The following is a 17,825-nucleotide window of genomic DNA, read 5'->3' as shown; positions in this document are numbered from 1 at the left end:
ATAAACACTATGAAACCAATATATCATATATCAAGGCAATAATGTTGGTTATAATAATGGTTTATTTGTTATAATTTATACATTAATTTTTTTATTCATATTTTTTATAATCAATATGCCAGAATTATGATTTGATAGGAACATTTTAATTTGTAAATTTTTGTTATTTCATTTCATTTTTATTTTGTGTTTTAGAATTATTTTATTATTAAATACGACTGAAATACCACTAAATCGCATTTTTAATGCACATGGATTATGTGATGTGGATTATGGCGTTTTGAACTTTGGTATTTCATATTTTATAAATTATGTTGTTCTTAATTTAAAAAAAGTTTCCTTTTGTGACAGCTTGTGTTAAATAAATAAGTTTTTCTTTCTTGGACAATAACAGTGGAAATGTTGACACTTTTTGTTGCCAAAAACTCACTGGAGTGATGTGGATAAATGGAGTGATGCGAGTGGGAAATTGTGACAGCTAGCAGTTTTATTCGTGACAGTTTTATTTGAATCTGCAGATGCATGCCTTCGGGATGCAATTTATGCACCACGTCATGTGGAGACTGGAAATGAGAGATGCTGTGATGTCATCACACTCAAAGAAAACCACCTGATCCAAGTGATGCAAATATTGACAGCAATCCTTTTTATATATAATAATTAAAAACTGAAATGCAAATGCAAATGCAAATGAATCTGAGTGAGTGATGACATCATTACAGAATGCTACAGACCGCTTTCTGGGTTGGCATGGAGACAAAAGTGGCCATATGTGCAGCCAGGCTCATTTAAATGAATTATTTCTTTTCTATTTCAGTTTTTCAAGAATGTTGAGCATTGTTTAGTATTTCTAAATAAATAAGAAAACACTGCATTTTTCATTGGCTGTTTAGGCTGTATAGGAATTGTTCTTATGTATTTCGTATTTAATTGCATGAAGTTAAAATTTGTTGATTAAACCTTTTAACAAAAGACAGTTGCCAGTAGGCTAATTGATTATTTTAAGGCAAAACATCTTCACATTTTCTGTGTATTTATAATATTAATTTATATACATTTATGACCTACTTATAATACATATATTTATACGTATATTTAAATAAATAAATAAATAAATATATTAATTAATTAATATAAATATATTTAATATTATTTTGTTATTTTGATATTTTATATTGTTGTTTATTAGTTTGTTGTTATTATTTAAAATATATTACCATTACTTTTTTATTTAATTTGCACTATTTTACATTTACATATTATCACTATTTTACATTTAGTTAAATGTTTCACATAGACTGTAAAAAAAAAAAAAAAAAACAATCAGGGCTTTTATTTTGAAAAAAAAAAAAACACGGAAAAGCCGGAAGTTAGAAGAAGCGGCTGCAACATATACCGGTGTGTTGTTATCTCGATTGTTGGTCTAATAAGTCTATTTTAAGTTTTAGCTATTAACTTTGAAATAAGATATTTACTTTCTTTATTTTATTGTCAGGTTCCGTTGATGTTTGTGACAGATAAGTAAAACCAGCAGCGATGAGGACTGTGCTTATGGTGGCTGAGAAGCCCTCTCTGGCTCAGTCCATTGCCAAAATCCTCTCTAAAGGTGAATATGTATGAAAGATTGAGTGTATGAAAAAAGTACATATATTGCATATAATCACAGGTCCCCTAATTATTCAAATAAGCAGGAAAAAAAGTTACAGGGTGTGTTTTTTTATTTTTATTTTTTATAAACATGTTGAGTATTTTAAAAGAAATAAGAGTCTTACATTTTGAAACATTTGTTTCTTGAATGAGAGAAAGTGGTATTTGTTACAAAACTAGTTTATTTAATCACATTTACAAGCATTCAGCAACTCAAGACATCTATATCGTAGTATGCATTGTGGTGTGATGATAAGCGTTATTATTCAGTAGACTTCTTTGTGGCTGACAACATTAAATTTAAGTGACGCTATTATAATAGTTGAAGTTGAATCCAGTGCATGAATTGTTAGACCCAGCGCTAATTCTGTCTGGATGTGGCACATATACAGGCGATGTTCACATCCTCGAATTCCAGTGCGAAAGTTGGGCATCTTGGGTTTTTCCGGAGAAATGGCATTTTGATTGCAATGGGGATGCTCTCCAGACTGAAAGAGCTGTCCACCCCCTTACAGGAATGACTGTTCAGACAGTTTGCTTCATAGATGATCTGTGGCACACGGTCCAGGTCGATGTTCTCCCTGTTATTGGTGCAGAAAAAAAAATATATATATTCAGATGTATTCAGAATTTGATGGTCTGTAATTGTCCTAATTGGCATCAGAACGTCTTTCAGATAAGATTGTCTGTATTTAATGCCCTTAAGGACTGTCAAATTCTGAATTGTTACAAGATTTCATAAGAAAATGATTGGATGTATCCTGTATCAAATGGACCTGTAATGTAATGGCTTTAAATCCACATTTTTTAAAAAGGCTTAGAAGTCTGCTGTACTCACTCGTAGCTCCATGCAGCGACGCTGCGCTCGTTGATTCTGCTGGGCAGGTTGATGAGCTGTGTGTGGTACTCTTTCAGCGTGGAGGAGCAGTAGGTGTGCTCCACACACTGGGCCATGATCGGACTGCACTGGCTGGGGTTCAAGACCAGCACAAAAATGCTCAGGAATCCTAGAATCTGAGCGAGAGAATGAGAAGTAGGAAACAAACCGTCATTACATATTATGTGGGCTTTTTTTGTGTTTGGTGTTCTTTGGATGATGGGCACAAACTAATAATATCATGCTCATCTTCAGTCTTTTTGCTGTGGACACCTTTATGGATTGTGGCCAATTTGAAGCTAACTCCAAAATATAACGCCTACATTCACAGACACTGTTCAGGAGTGTACATTTGGCATCATTCAAGTTAAAGAACAATTATAGATTCAGTGTGTCCCTTAGTCTATATTAAATGCATCAGTAATGAACAATGAATAAATGTAGTTTACTAAAAATTTGTCCTGGGCTCTCTGTTATAGTAATTTGAGGTTTGCATCTCTAACAGTTTTTTTTATTTTTTATTTTTATTTTTAATAAACACTAAAAACAGATTTTATCCTAAACTGTCGGCTTACTTTCCGGTTCAGATCTCCATTCGTTTTAGTTTAGCGATCAGCCAAGACACTTTTGGTCAATTTAATTTTTTTACTTTTTGGTGAATTGTGGGTAAGTATTGTGTAAAATTTGATGTCAGCAATTTTGTTAACTTATTATTTAACACAAAAATAGACCCCTGTGTGTTTTTTAAATAAAAAAAAAAAAATATAAATAAATAGTCATATATATATATATATGCATTATTTAAATATTACTTATAGTGTTCATATATACTTAATTGTATATATATATATTTTTTTTTTAAGAAATTGATACTTTCAGCAAGGAATTATTAAATTGATCAAAAGTGACAGTAAAGAAGATGCTCCTGTAGCTCAAGTGGTAGAGCATTGCGTTACCAAGCGCAAGGTTGGGGGTTCGATTCCCCGGGAACACATGATAAGTAAAAATTGATAGCTTGAATGCACTGTAAGTCGCTTTGGATAAAAGTGTCTGCTAAATGCATAAATTTAATTTAATTTTAATTTAAGATAAATACTGTACATTTGAACATTTTATACATCATGAAAAATAAAATGCATGAAGGTTTTCACAAAAATACTAAGCACAGTTGTTTTCAACATTGATGATAATAAGAAATATTAAGATGAAGATCATTGACACTGAAGACTGGAGTAATGATGCTGAAATTTCAGCTTTGTATCACAGGAATAAATTACATTTAATATATATTAAAATAGAAAACAATTATTTTAAACCGTAATAATGTTTCACAATATTACTGTTTTTAATGCATTTTTGAACAAATAAATGCATCCTTGATGAGCATAAGCGACTTCATCAAAAACATTAAGAAATCTTAACATCCGCAAACCTTTTAAAGGATAGTGTATGTTATTGTCTGTAATCGGCTGTATCAGAAGTAATTTAAATCTAAAAAGTGATTCAGTCCAAGTAACTGCAGTTTTCTAGTTCTGGGTCCTAGCTGATCTTGTGAGAATGGTGTTGGATACTCACCTGTAGATGTTGCATGCTGGAGAAACGGAGGTGAGGAGTGCAGCGGGAGGCTTGCCGTGCCTGTAGAGGGTAAAGCTTCCAGTCCAAGTGTGTCCATCCCCTCCTTTTGGGTCTATATTTATGTACCACCATCTCAATGGAGACCTCCAAAAATCAGTAGCGTAAGCCAGGAAGGACATCATCATCAGGCTTATTCACAATGAACTCCATCATCAGAGTTCAGCCTTGGGAACAGCATCTCATTACCTGACGGGGACCGTTAGCATCATTCAGTTTTAAGTCTGGTAGAGCACAAAATAGAAAAAGAGTTAATGAAAAGAATAATGCATTTTCAGCTCTTTGCGCTCTCATTTTACTTTATGATGGATCGCTCAATGCCAGCATTAATTAGACTCCTTTTAGTCTGCTGATTTGTCAGTGTCTACCATCAAAGTTTCTGATGGAGCGCTTATGCAGTAGTCAAGCTTACATGATCACATAAGTTGCTTTTGCAGACATTGATGCAGTTCTAGGCAGATGTGAAGAATGATAAACGGTGTGTGTTTGAAGCTAAGGAAAAAGTCTGAATGCAGTGCAATCAATGGAATAAACAAAGTGTAAGCTTATGTTTGCGTGATTTTTAGGTTGAAATATTTACTTTAGTTCCAGTCAATGGCATAGTTCCCCCAAAAATGAAAATGTTGCCATCATTCACCCTCATTTCATTCCAAACTTGTATGCTTTTTTTTTCTCCTGCTGAACACAAAAGAAGATATTTTAAAGAATGACGGTCTCAGTGACTTCCAGAGTATTTTTTGTCCATGCTATGGAAATCAGTGGGACCTGAAACTTAAGGAAAAAATGCACACAAGTTTTTAATGTCATGAAATTATAAGAACTGTATGAGGTCTTAAAACATTTCTCTCTTTTTTTGCCTTTCACTTACAGGTAGCTGTTCGACGCGAAAAGGCCTGAATGGAGCGTGTTCAGTCCATGAGTACACAGGAAGCTTCGTGGGCCAAAATGTGAGGTTCAAGATGACGTCAGTGTGTGGACATGTCATGAGTCTGGACTTTATCGGCAAGTATTTTGTCTTCAGTAAGACTGCTTTGAAAATGCAGGCAAGATCTGTAACTGTATTAAGACTAAGTTGTATTATTCCCTATCCTTAATGTTTTGCAGGAAAGTATAACAACTGGGATAAAGTTGATCCAGCTGAGTTGTTCAGTAAAGCTCCGACTGAGAAGAAAGAAGCAAACCCCAAACTAAATATGGTCAAATTCCTTCAGGTGACTTTACCTTTAATTACTGATTATGGTGTATCTATTGTCTAAAATATTTAGATAAACTATATTTAAAGACAAGATGTAAGCCTGCCAAATAACTTTTTCTATAAATATTATATAATGTCATTATATTATAGTTAGTTTAATAACAATTACGTTTAACAGTAGTTTTAACATATTCAAAAACCCTTCCATAAATAACAAAGTAGCTGTTTATTGACAGGTTGAAGCAAAAGGTTGTGACTATGTCGTCCTGTGGTTGGACTGTGACAAAGAAGGAGAGAACATTTGTTTTGAGGTGAGTCTGAATCTGTTGAAAGAAAATGCATCTTAAGATTGTCCTTATAACTGGGGCTGAGGTGTTCGGCCCTGTTTTTTGAGTGTGCATTTTGTGTTGTATCATCTCAGGTGTTGGATGCCATCCAGCCTGTGATGAATAAGTCTTACGGTAATGAGCGTACAATCTATCGGGCCAAGTTTAGCTCCATCACAGACACGGATATCTGTAACGCCATGAACCAACTCGGAGAACCCAACAAGAACGAGGCTCTGTCTGTAGATGCACGTCAAGAACTGGACCTCAGGATCGGCTGTGCTTTCACGCGGTATGAAAGAGGGCATCTGGGTAGAGCAGACCTGCTTAGATTTCTTGATTATTATTATTTTTTATTCATACCATTACAATACAATCTCGTTTTGTGCAATGTACACAACTGTAGAAAAGTTTGGGGTTGGTAAGATTTTTAAAATGTTTTTGAAAAAGTTTCTTATGCATTCATTTAATTAAAAATATAATAAAAGCAGTAAAATTCTAAAATATTATTACAAATTAAAATAATAGTTTTTTGTTTGATTATTTTGGTATATTTTAAAATGTAATTTTTGCAAGTGATTGCAAATCTGAATTTTCAGATTTTCAGTGAAGATTGTCACACGATCTTTCAGAAATAATTTTAATATGGTAATTAGGTGGTCAAGATACATTTATTATTAACATCATTGTTGTAAACAGTTGTGCTGCTTAATATTTTTGTGGATACATTTCTTTCAGGATTCTTTGTTGAATTCTGACATGCATTATAACAAACATATAAACATTATAAATGTATTTACTGTCACTTTTGATCAATTCAATGTCTTTGCTGAATAAAATTTTTGTTTACTTTCAAAAAATGTTCTTACTGACCTCAGTAGTGCGTTTGTCAAACTTATCTAATAAAAGATGATAGTAGGGTGTTCATGCCATTATCTCTGAATTTTAGTTTCCAGACTAAATACTTCCAAGGGAAATATGGGAATTTGGACTCCTCCTTGATCTCGTTTGGTCCCTGTCAGACTCCCACACTGGGATTCTGTGTGGAACGGCATGATAAGATCCAGTCCTTCAAAGCCGAAGCGTACTGGGTCGTACAGGCCAAGGTCAGTTCTGGCTATTACTGCTTAAATGACAAAATCCAGTTTTACAAGTTCTTTTACAGAATAGCTGTTTATTATATCGCACTACATTCTTGAATTTCTGCATATTCCATTTTTGTGCACACAGGTTTTTAAAGGCAAGGACAGCCCACTCACCTTGGATTGGGACCGAGTTCGAGTTTTTGACCGAGATGTTGGTCAAATGTTTGTTAACATGGCAAAGACTGCTAAGGAGGCTAAAGTATGTATTTGTATCTCAATTATTTATTTTATATGTAATTTCATTTTGTTATATGATATGATTATATGATTTATTGTGTGTCTTTTCTTGCAGGTTGACTCGGTGACTAAGAAAGAGAAAGCCAAGCAGAGACCTCTCGCATTGAATACAGTGGAGATGTTAAGAGTGGCCAGCTCTGCTTTGGGTGGGTGATATTATATGGTCCAGAACTTATTTTACACTAATAACGTAACTAGTTAACTAATAATTTAGACTGAAAATATGTAACACACACTACTGTTCAAAAGTTTGTGGTCGGTGAGGTGTTATGTTTTTGAAAAAAAAAAAAGTATCTTATGTTCACCAAGGTTGCATTTATTTGAATAAAAATGCATTAAAACAGTAATACTGTGAAATATTAATAAAATGTAAAATAACTGTTTAATAATGTAATTTATTTCTGTTACTGCAATGCTTTATTACTCCAGTCTTCAGTGTCACATGATCCTTCAGAAATCATTCTAATATGCTGATTTGGCACTCAATATAAATATCAAATTATAAAAAATTTTTAAAACATAATAGATTCAAAAAACATTTCAGGTTTGTTTTACGAATACAAGCGTTATATGAATAAATAACAGCATTTACCCCCCCCCCAAAAAAAATTAAACTGTAGTGCATATGTGTTTTTATCTTTATTTCTCAGGAATGGGTCCCCAGCACACTATGCAGATAGCAGAGCGTCTCTACACACAGGGTTATATCAGCTACCCTCGCACAGAGACCACACATTACCCTGAAAACTTTGACCTGAAGGGCACGCTCAAACAACAGGCCAACAGCTCCTTTTGGGGTGAAACGGTGAGGAAGCGCTCTTTCCTTATTTGTATTATTTTGTTTATTTTATTTTTTTGATTTTTTATTATAATTTATATAGCCTTTAATCCTGATAAGGCATTAAAAAAGGATGTAAAGTGATTAATATTGTCTTATGAAAATGCTTATGTGTGTGTTTGTGTATACAGGTAAAAGCTCTGCTGTCTGAGGGCATTAACAGACCAAGGAAGGGAGCGGATGCAGGAGACCATCCGCCAATCACTCCCATGAGAGCTGCTTCAGAGAGCGAGCTGGGTATGACTGTCAGACTGCATATTTACACATTTACATGTCTGATATTGAACTGTCTAGCACAGAAATATTATAGAAAACACCCAGGTCATATTATGATTGTGATATCTGACGCTTCAGAACAAGATCCTTGATCCTGTTTCTAATTATTGAATAAAAGGAGGGAAATATAGACTAAAATATCTTTGTTTATTTATGTATTTTTTAATATGAGCTTAATTAACTATTAAAGCATGTAAGTAACATAAACTACCGTTCAGAAGTTTGGGATCAGTAAGACTTGTAATGCTTCTTAAAGAAGTCTCTTCTGCTCATCAAGGCTGCATTTTTTTGATCAAAAATACAGAAAAAAACTGTAATATTGCAAAATGTTATTACAGTATAAAATAATGGTTTCTATTTTAATTAATATACTTTAAAATATAATTTATTTCTGTGATGCCATCAGCCAGATTGTCACATCAGAAATCATTCTAATATGTACTCAATGTTGGCAGAATATTTTTTTTGAAACTGTACACATGATCCTTCAGAAATCATTTTTCTAACATATAAATCTGATTTATTATTAGAATTATCAATGTTGGCAACAAAAAAGTTGTGCTGCCTGAAATATTTTTTTAAGAAACTGCAATATACTTCTTTCAGGATTGCTTTGATGAATAAAAAGTTTAAAAGAACAGCATTTTTTATTCAAAATATATTAATTTTTTCTTTTATTTTTGATCTAACATGAGATAAAACTCGGTCTGATCCTTGTATAACAGTCGTGGCCAAAGTTGATGAATTACATAAATATTATTAACAATTTAACACATCCTCCGGACTGAATAAAATAGTTTTGCCATGAAAATTTCAAAAAAACCTTTCCACTGAATTAAAGAAAAAATCTTGTTTAAACTTATATTTTAAATAAAGGCTGCTCTTGACTGTTTTGACTTTTTACTCATGCAAAGAATCAGGGATGCTTTGCAAAAAAGTATCACAATTTTTCCCAAAAAAAATAGGTTCTACATTCTTTGTAAGCAGCACAAAAGTTTCCAGCACTGTCTATTAAAGAGGATCAGCTGCCGGGATTAGAACCAGTGCAGAGCTTGCTCTGAATGGCAGCATCATCTGACGCACAGAAAGACTTTTGGAAGTGGCCTGGTGTCAAGAAGGCGCAGAAGAAGCACTTCTCCAAAAAAAACATCATCCAGGGACAGATTGATCTTCTGCAGAAAGTAATAGTTGAAGGGCTGCTGAGGACTGGGCAATGCTGAAGCCCCTTTCCGAAATTGGGGCATCCTGGACAAAAGGCTTGTCCGGAGAGAAAAGGTTGCAAAGCATCCTGACAGGAAGGGAGTGGGCTCATACAATTCTAAAACACAGCCATTAAAGAATGGTACCAAAAACACCTCCAACCAGCAACTTCCTTCAACAACCCAACAACAGTTTGGTGATTATGGAAATAAGGCAAAAAGAAAAATGTTGAAATTTTGGGTCCATGGCCTGGATCCCCAGATTAATCCCATTGAGAACTTGTGGTCAATCCTCAAGAGGCGGGTGGACAAACAAAAACCCACTAATTCTGACAAACTTTATTATGAAAAAATGGGTTGCTATCAGTCAGGGATTTTCCCAGTATTTTTGATCAAAAAAAGAAGGGCCAACACTAAATGCAGCTCTTTGATGAGCGATTAAAAGCCTTTGAAGAAACTCGGTCTGCTCCCAAACTGAAAGAAAGAAATATTTTATTACTACACTTCCAATCAAAACTATGGTGGTCCAGTATGTTTTTGGTGAAAGAAAGAAATTTTATTACGCAAGGATGCATCAAATTGATCAAAAGTGACAATAAAGATATTTATAATGTAACAGATTTATTTTTCAAATAAATGTTGTTTTGAACTTTCTATTCATTAAATGACATTTCCCACAAAAATATTAAGAAGCATCATTGATAATAATAAATCTTTCTTAAGCATCAAATCAGCATATTAGAATGATTTCTGAACAATCATGTGACACTGAAAACTGGAGTAATTATGCTTATTGTTATTTTAATAAATTTTAATAATATTACTTATTTTTTTAACTATATTTTTGGTCAAATAAATGCAGCCTTGGCGAGTACAAAAAAACTCATAAACATGTTAAAAATCTTACCCACACCATATTTTTGAATAGTATTGTAACTATGAACCAAATGCAGTTTAGAGGCCATATTGCAGGAATATCCTAACTCTAGAATCCAAGACAGATCTAAGACAACAGGGCTATAAAATGCCAAATATCTTTTTGTCTCTGCAGGCAGCGATGGCTGGCGTCTGTATGATTACATCACACGACACTTCATCGCGACGGTCAGTCCCGACTGTAAATATCTGCAGACTACGATTTCCTTCAGCATCGCCACCGAGGGCTTCACATGCAGCGGGAAGACGCTCATCTCTGCTGGTATGTGTAGTCTTCAGTTGAACTTCATTAATGTTTTTTTACTTTTGCCATTTTAAAAATATTTTCTAGTGGAGAGCTGATGCTTATGAATATTTTTTTGCAATCAGGTTACACTGAGGTGATGCCCTGGCAGGGTATTCCACAGGAAGAGGCCTTGCCGGTGTGTGAGAGAGGAGACACATTTACAGTGGACGAGATCAAACTACTGGAGAAACAGACCAATCCTCCAGACTACCTGACTGAGTCCGAGCTCATCACACTCATGGAGAAACACGGCATCGGTATGATCGCTTTCTGAACAGATTCTTCAGAAAACAAGTTCACAGAAGAGAGTCAGTTTAAGCAGGTCATTGCACATCATTATATCCCTGATGTGCACTTGCAATGTTAGGGTTTTTGGTCACCATTGTCTCTAAAACACTTTTAAAATTAGTTACAAGTCTCAAAAGCATCTAGAATTCACAGCACAATGACTAGATGAAACACAATGAAAAGTGTTTCATACAGTACTTCATTATTTGCTATTATTTCAGGTTTTCTCATCAAGGAATATTTTAACATTAAATTTGTTTGTTTTTTGGATTAATTTTTTTATGCTAATAAAAGTTTAAGTGAATTAATGATTAAATATGCCATTTACAATTATTGAAACAAGTCTTTTATGCTCACAAAGGATACGTTTATTTGATATAAAAAATAAAAACATAATCAAGTAATCAAATCAAAAATAAAATATCCTTAATATATTGTAAAATGTAATTTATTCCTGTAAACAAAGCTGAAATTTCAGCATCATTACTCCAGTCTTCAGTGTCACACGATCCTCTAGAATTCAAAATATGCTAATTTTCTACTCAAGAAATATTTCTTATTATTATCAATGTTGAAAACAGTTCTGCTTAATAATTTCAACTGTAATTAATTTTTCAGGATTCAGATGATGAATAGAAAGTTCAAAAGAACATTTATTTGAAATAGAAATATTTACAAGTCTTTACAGCCACTTTTGATCAATTTAATGTGCCCTTGCCGAGCAAAAGTATTCATTTCTTTTTTTTTTAAAGCCTAATGTTTGGTTATAGTTTGACATATTTTTGCCATTTTGATAATGGTATTTTGGTTGATAATTTAGTCAGAATAAAGTGGAATATTTAAAAAAACATTTAATTGTAGACCTCTTTTTTTAGTTTTTATAATATATATTTATTTTTTAAGTTATTATGTGTACTGCATTAACTCTGTCACTAGGTACGGATGCCAGCATCCCTGTCCACATTAACAACATCTGCCAGAGAAACTATGTAACGGTTGAAAGTGGCCGCAAACTCAAACCCACCAACCTGGGGATTGTTCTGGTTCATGGTTACTATAAGATTGGTAAGGAAAAACATTTCATCCTCACATATTTAGTTGGTGTGTGCATGACTAATTTGTTATGCTTATGTTTTTCCTTGCACATCTGTGTGTGTGTTAGATGCAGATTTGGTGCTGCCCACAATCCGCAGCGCTGTGGAAAAACAGCTGACTCTGATAGCTTTAGGAAAGGCAAACTTCCAGCAGGTCTTACAGCACACTCTGGACATCTTCAAGAGGAAGTTCCACTACTTCGTGGACTCCATTGCAGGTAATGTTCCACAATGAACCTATGCAAAGAACTAGTTTATCGCTGTATTTCTGTACCGTATATAAAATACATTTTAGAAAGCTCTCTGAGAAACTCTGTGTTTATGTGAGGTTTTTTTCCAGTGAACCTAGTCCTTAACTGCTTTTTTGATGCATTGAAAAACATTTTAACCCTGTAAAGCCTATGAAGGACATTCCTCAATGCAGGGAAAAAACCTTCAGAGGCCCAGACTTAGCAAAAATATGCAATTTGGTGCGGTTGCTGATTATTATATGGCCAGAAATTAAGATGAAATTTTGATTGCTCGTGATGTAAATCAATGAGATCTTTATAACAGACTGCTTACATAAAATGCATATAATTATCAGTTGTCACTCTGTATCTCCCAATAAAATATCTTGGTGTTTATTTTACAAAAAATAATATCATATTATCATAATATCATATCATAAAATGCTATCATATTTGATACTCACATTTTAACATGATTTTTGGAAAAATGAAAGTGATGTATGGAAAATAAAGTAAACCTAAGTTGTTTCATTCCAGTAAATGTTCATCTTAAAATATTACTACAAATATAAAAGTTATTCTTGTGTTTACTTTCAAATCTGTGTAGATTATAGATGCATTATACGTGTGCCTCAACCTAAAGGTGCACATTCTTATAATGATATTAAATGTCCTTTTACTTGCTAAAAGAGTATAAACGGTCAATCGGATGTCAGAAAGCATGTAGTACTGTAGATTGTGTACAAAAGGTTTTTCAGCAAAGTTTTGATCATTAATTTAGAGGCCATTCTGAGTAATTCATTTATAAAATATGAAACGATAGGCTTCATAGGCTTAGGAAGGGATTGGCATAATTTATCAAACTCAAGGTGTCTTTATGCAGTCGAGTTATGACTGGACACTTCCTACAAAATTTAGTTTAAATACACAATGCTGCATAAAAGTTAGACTAAATTACAGACCCACCTCAGCCCAGTGTGTCAAAGTATATAGTTTTAATTGCTGTGTAAATACATTTATCACCTGAGTGCCACTTCAGAAGTGCTTCTGTGCCACCTTTGCAGTGTAAAGTTGGTATTAGAGATGTTGTTTTAAGATTACTGATCACTTATCAATGTGCATCACTTTGTTTTTGCTAATTATTGACTCTTAAAACATGCTCTGAATGTTTTTAACAGGCATGGATGAGCTGATGGAAGTGTCTTTCTCTCCCATCGCCGATACTGGGAAACCTCTCTCTCGCTGTGGCAAATGTCATCGCTTCATGAAGTACATCCAGGTCTGTTAGGACTCATGTTGACTTCCTGCTCATACTGCCTTCTTGCTTTTTTTTCTGGAAATGTTACTAGTAACATTTCACAATATTATTCACCAAACAAAAAAAAAAAAAAATTGAAAAAAGAACCAATGGTGGTAAAATGGTAAAAAAAAAAAGGAGATTTTGTCATCATTTACTCACACTCAAGTTCAGACCTGTATGAATTTCTGATAAACACACGAGAAAATATTTTGAAGAATGTTGTTAACCAAACAACTGCTGGTAGCCAGCCACTGACTTCCACTGTGTTTTTTCCATACTATGGAAGTCAATGGCTACCAGCAACTGCTTGGTGATGAATTTCTTTCAAAATAATTCCTTTTCTGTTCAACAAAAGAAAGAAATTCATGCAGGAGCAACTTGAAAGTGGGTAAATTTAATCTCTTTTAGAGTTCAAAGTTCCTCTATGATGTCTCATAGTCTTAACACAGGTCAGTCAGGGGTTAATGGTAGGGTCAGGGTCATGGATCAAAGCCCCAGACGTGGTGTTGCAATCATTTGACTTGAGTGCTGTGCAGAACTGAACTTTGGGTCATTTTGAGACAAGCGTGTTTGGTTAAATATCTAACATTCCTCCATCTAATCGTACCGTCATCAGTTCAAACTAAGAGTTGATAAAGAAAGCAGCTTAAAACGATGTCTGTACATGCTATGATCTGTATACGGTGAAAACAAACAAAAAGAGATAACGAGTTTTGGGTCTGTAATTTTTAGTAAGAAGTCTCTTCCAAGATTGCATTTATTTGAGTTCATTGTAACTTTCAAAATTTAATATATTTTGGGTCTGTAATTTTTAGTAAGAAGTCTCTTCCAAGATTGCATTTATTTGATTAAAAAAATGCTATAAAACAGTAATATTGTAAACTATTATTACAATTTAAAATAACTTTTCTATTTTAATATTTTTTAAATGTAATGTATTCCTGTAATGCAAAGCTGAATTTTCAGCATCATTACTCCAGTCTTCTATGAAAGCCCATTTCCAACAATTAATAAAAAAAAAGTTGCTATTATTATAAAAAATGTAAAAAATAAAATAAATATTAACACAATAACTTGCAATCGTGAGTTTATATCATGCAGTTCTGACTTTATAACTCCCAGTTGTGTGTTGTAAAGTCAGAATTGCGAGATATGAAATTGCAATTCTGAGAAAAAAAATCAGAATTGTGAGATAAAAAGTCACAATTACCTTGTTTTATTTTTTATTTATTGACAGAAACAGGCTTCCATAGTCTTCAGTGTCACGTGATCCTTCAGAAATCATTCTAATATGCTGATTTGCTGCTCAAGAAACATTTCTTACTATCATCGTTGAAAACAGTTGTGCTGCTTAATATTTTTGTGGAAACCGTGATGCATTTTATTTCAGTATTCTTTGATGAGTAGAAAGTTTAAACGAACAGTATTTATATGAAACAGTAACATTATAAATGTCTTTACTGTCACTTTTGATCAATTTAATCTATCATTTTTTTTTATAAAAGTATTAATTTCTTTAAAAGAAATCTTACAGACCCCAAACTTTTGAACAGTACTGTGTAGCCCATCACACCCACAATACTTTGTACATCAAAAAAAATACAGTTTTTAAACATCTGACATCATGTTGAGGGGAAATGATGTTGATTACATGCAGTGAGTAATTCAGTGAAAGTTTTTGATGGCTCCCTGAGCATACACACACTAACTTTGATCCTAATTACCATCTGAATGGCCATGCTTCTGTAAATCACGTGGTTTATTTCTTTTCCACTCTGATGCACTTTGGGCTTTTAGGCAGATTCATCTCTCTCTTGTCCTTTCAGCCAATACATGTGCACCTGAAAATGACCTTCAACAAGAAAGCATTTTACCTAAATGTTGTCCAGTGTCCATCTGAATAATATGGAATAACTCACAAATTATTCATCAGTGTCCCTCATCATTCAAATGAGAGCTACGGCTGTTGGTTTAATGTCCCTGTTAGATGGGCTTCAATGTCCACTGCTTGCATAAGTGAGATTAATGCTGATTTCTCAAGCCAAATGTACTGAGTGAGGTCCAGCCACAATATAGAGGTCTTTACTGTTACGTCCTCATTTTGGACAGTAAAATATGTGGCAAATGAAGTTATAAACTGAAATATATTAGTAATTCAATAAATGCTGGTGGTTGACTTGTGTTTTCCACCATCAATATTTTTTCATTTATGAATTTTAACATGTAAAAGCATTGTTTACTAAAAAGTCAGCTCAAATGCAACATCTTAAAAAAAGTGTTATTATTATTATTAACATATTTTCATAAGTATTAAATAATATGTTCAAATAAATGCACATACAATGTATTCTACAACTGCAAAAGGTTAAGTCAGATGATACCCAGATTGCTTTTTTACAGCTTACCGTAATCGTGATGTTGTGTCCAATATAAAGTAACTTTACTTTACACATTGGTCTTTTTTAATCACCCCCAGGCCAAACCCAGCCGCCTGCACTGCTCTCACTGTGACGAGACCTACAGTTTGCCTCAGAATGGAGCCATTAAGCTGTACAAAGAGCTCAAGTGTCCTCTGGATGAGTTTGAGCTGGTTCTGTGGACCTCGGGGTCTCGTGGCAAAAGCTACCCTGTGTGTCCATACTGCTTCAGCAACCCTCCCTTCAGAGATATGAAGAAAGGTAGGAGAAACTAAAAAGCTCTGATTCTCGTTTAATAATATAAAATATATCCATTCTTAAATGTTATGTGTTAAATTTATTATAGAGGCAATGTTAAAAAGGACATTTTGCAAATGTTTTCAACACTTGTTGGAACAGGAAAATCAAGAAAAGAAATGTAAATGTTCTCCTACTTGAAGAATAGGCCTTATTATGCCATTTCTCTTTCTGTTTCGGTCAGGGATGGGCTGTAATGAGTGCACCCACCCTTCCTGTCAGCACTCCCTCAACTCTCTTGGCATTGGTCAGTGTGTTGAATGTGAGACGGGCGTCCTTGTCTTTGATCCCACCTCGGGTCCAAAGTGGCGGATGGCTTGCAACAAATGCAACGTGGTGGTGCATTTCTTCGAGCAGGCCCATAAAGTGCAGGTGTCTCAGGACAGCTGTGATTCCTGCGAAGCCTCCCTGGTCATAGTGGACTTCAACAAGACACGCTCGCCGTTGCCTGACGGTGAAACGCAACACACTGGCTGTGCGTTTTGCGATCCTGTGTTCCAGGATCTGGTGGAGCTGAAATATGCGACCATGCGGCATCCCATGCACCGGGCCGGAGGAGCCCGCAGAGTGAGAGGGAGGGGAAGAGGGAGGAGGCCCATGGGGAAAGGGAATCCTAAAAAGCCTAAAGATAAAATGGCAGCCTTGGCAGCATATTTTGTGTAGAATGTTTTAGAACTAAAAAGATGAAAGTGGCAATAAAGTTTTAGTTAACTGAGTCTGTGCTGTATTTTTTTTCTGTGTTTTGGCTTATGCCTATTTATATTCAATGCATCATTTGTAAAAATAAATAAATAAATAATAATAATAATCAAAATAAAACAGATTTAGACACCTAAATCTAAATAGATTTTTTAAAATGTTTTTGAAAGAAGTCTCTTATGCTCACTAAGACTGCATTTATTTTAATAGAAATACAGTAAAAACAGTAATGTTGTGAAAATACTCATTTAAAATAACTTTTTTCTATTTGAATCATTTCTGAATAATCATGTGACACTGAAGACTGGAGTAACACTGCTGGAAATTCAGATGCATTTTAAAATATATTCAAAAAGAAAAGTCACATTTATATGAAACGATATACAACATTAAGTTTATAAATACACAATAAACCAGTTTATATAAACTACACCAAACTACAACAAAAAAAAAAAACATTAGACGATCTGAAATACACAGAAATGCCTGAACTAGCAAAAAGATAAATGAAGTTAGTAACAAAAATTAATACAAATAAAACAGATTATAATACCAAAACAATAGCATGTTTCAGACCACTCATGTACTCTGTAAAGAAAAATAAAAAAATAAAATAGGGCACAATGTGCTGTATTAATATAATGGAATTTTCCTTATTTATTTTATTATTTATTTAACAGCGGTGTTTTACTTGTATTTTCAAATTTGCACTCAATTTCACTTCATTTCATTCAGAGTATATAATAAACATTTTACAATGTTTAACTAAAGAGATCACATTATGCAAACAATATTAAGACAATAAAAAACAAAATAAAAAAAATCAGTGTAAGGAAAAGAAAAGAAAAGGCGCCACTTGTCCATCAATATGTTTAAGAATAAAATGTTAGGATAACGTTTTTGACT

General features: G+C 33.7%; 2 protein-coding genes across 2 annotated transcripts; one reads left to right on the top strand and one right to left on the bottom strand.

Annotated features, from left to right (window-relative positions):
* Positions 1–1,347: 1,347 nt before the first annotated feature.
* On the top strand, positions 1,348–16,936 carry top3b (DNA topoisomerase III beta). Its single transcript, XM_042753093.1, has 18 exons — positions 1,348–1,398; positions 1,496–1,606; positions 5,027–5,158; positions 5,261–5,367; positions 5,588–5,662; positions 5,773–5,969; positions 6,627–6,783; positions 6,908–7,021; positions 7,115–7,205; positions 7,710–7,864; positions 8,029–8,134; positions 10,424–10,570; positions 10,678–10,851; positions 11,819–11,947; positions 12,045–12,194; positions 13,385–13,485; positions 15,983–16,184; positions 16,405–16,936. The coding sequence occupies exons 2-18, from the start codon at positions 1,537–1,539 to the stop codon at positions 16,881–16,883; spliced, it is 2,586 nt and encodes an 861-aa protein (XP_042609027.1). The 5' UTR covers positions 1,348–1,398; positions 1,496–1,536; the 3' UTR covers positions 16,884–16,936.
* LOC122142431 (interleukin-17A-like) lies at positions 1,810–4,175 on the bottom strand. Its single transcript, XM_042753102.1, has 3 exons — positions 4,100–4,175; positions 2,486–2,661; positions 1,810–2,228 (listed from the first exon to the last, which is right to left on the bottom strand). The coding sequence occupies exons 1-3, from the start codon at positions 4,112–4,114 to the stop codon at positions 2,009–2,011; spliced, it is 411 nt and encodes a 136-aa protein (XP_042609036.1). The 5' UTR covers positions 4,115–4,175; the 3' UTR covers positions 1,810–2,008.
* Positions 16,937–17,825: the final 889 nt, after the last annotated feature.

Source organism: Cyprinus carpio, chromosome A5, assembly GCF_018340385.1.
Source record: "Cyprinus carpio isolate SPL01 chromosome A5, ASM1834038v1, whole genome shotgun sequence".
Taxonomy (NCBI): Eukaryota; Metazoa; Chordata; class Actinopteri; order Cypriniformes; family Cyprinidae; genus Cyprinus; species Cyprinus carpio.
This window is presented reverse-complemented; position numbering and strand designations above follow the sequence as displayed.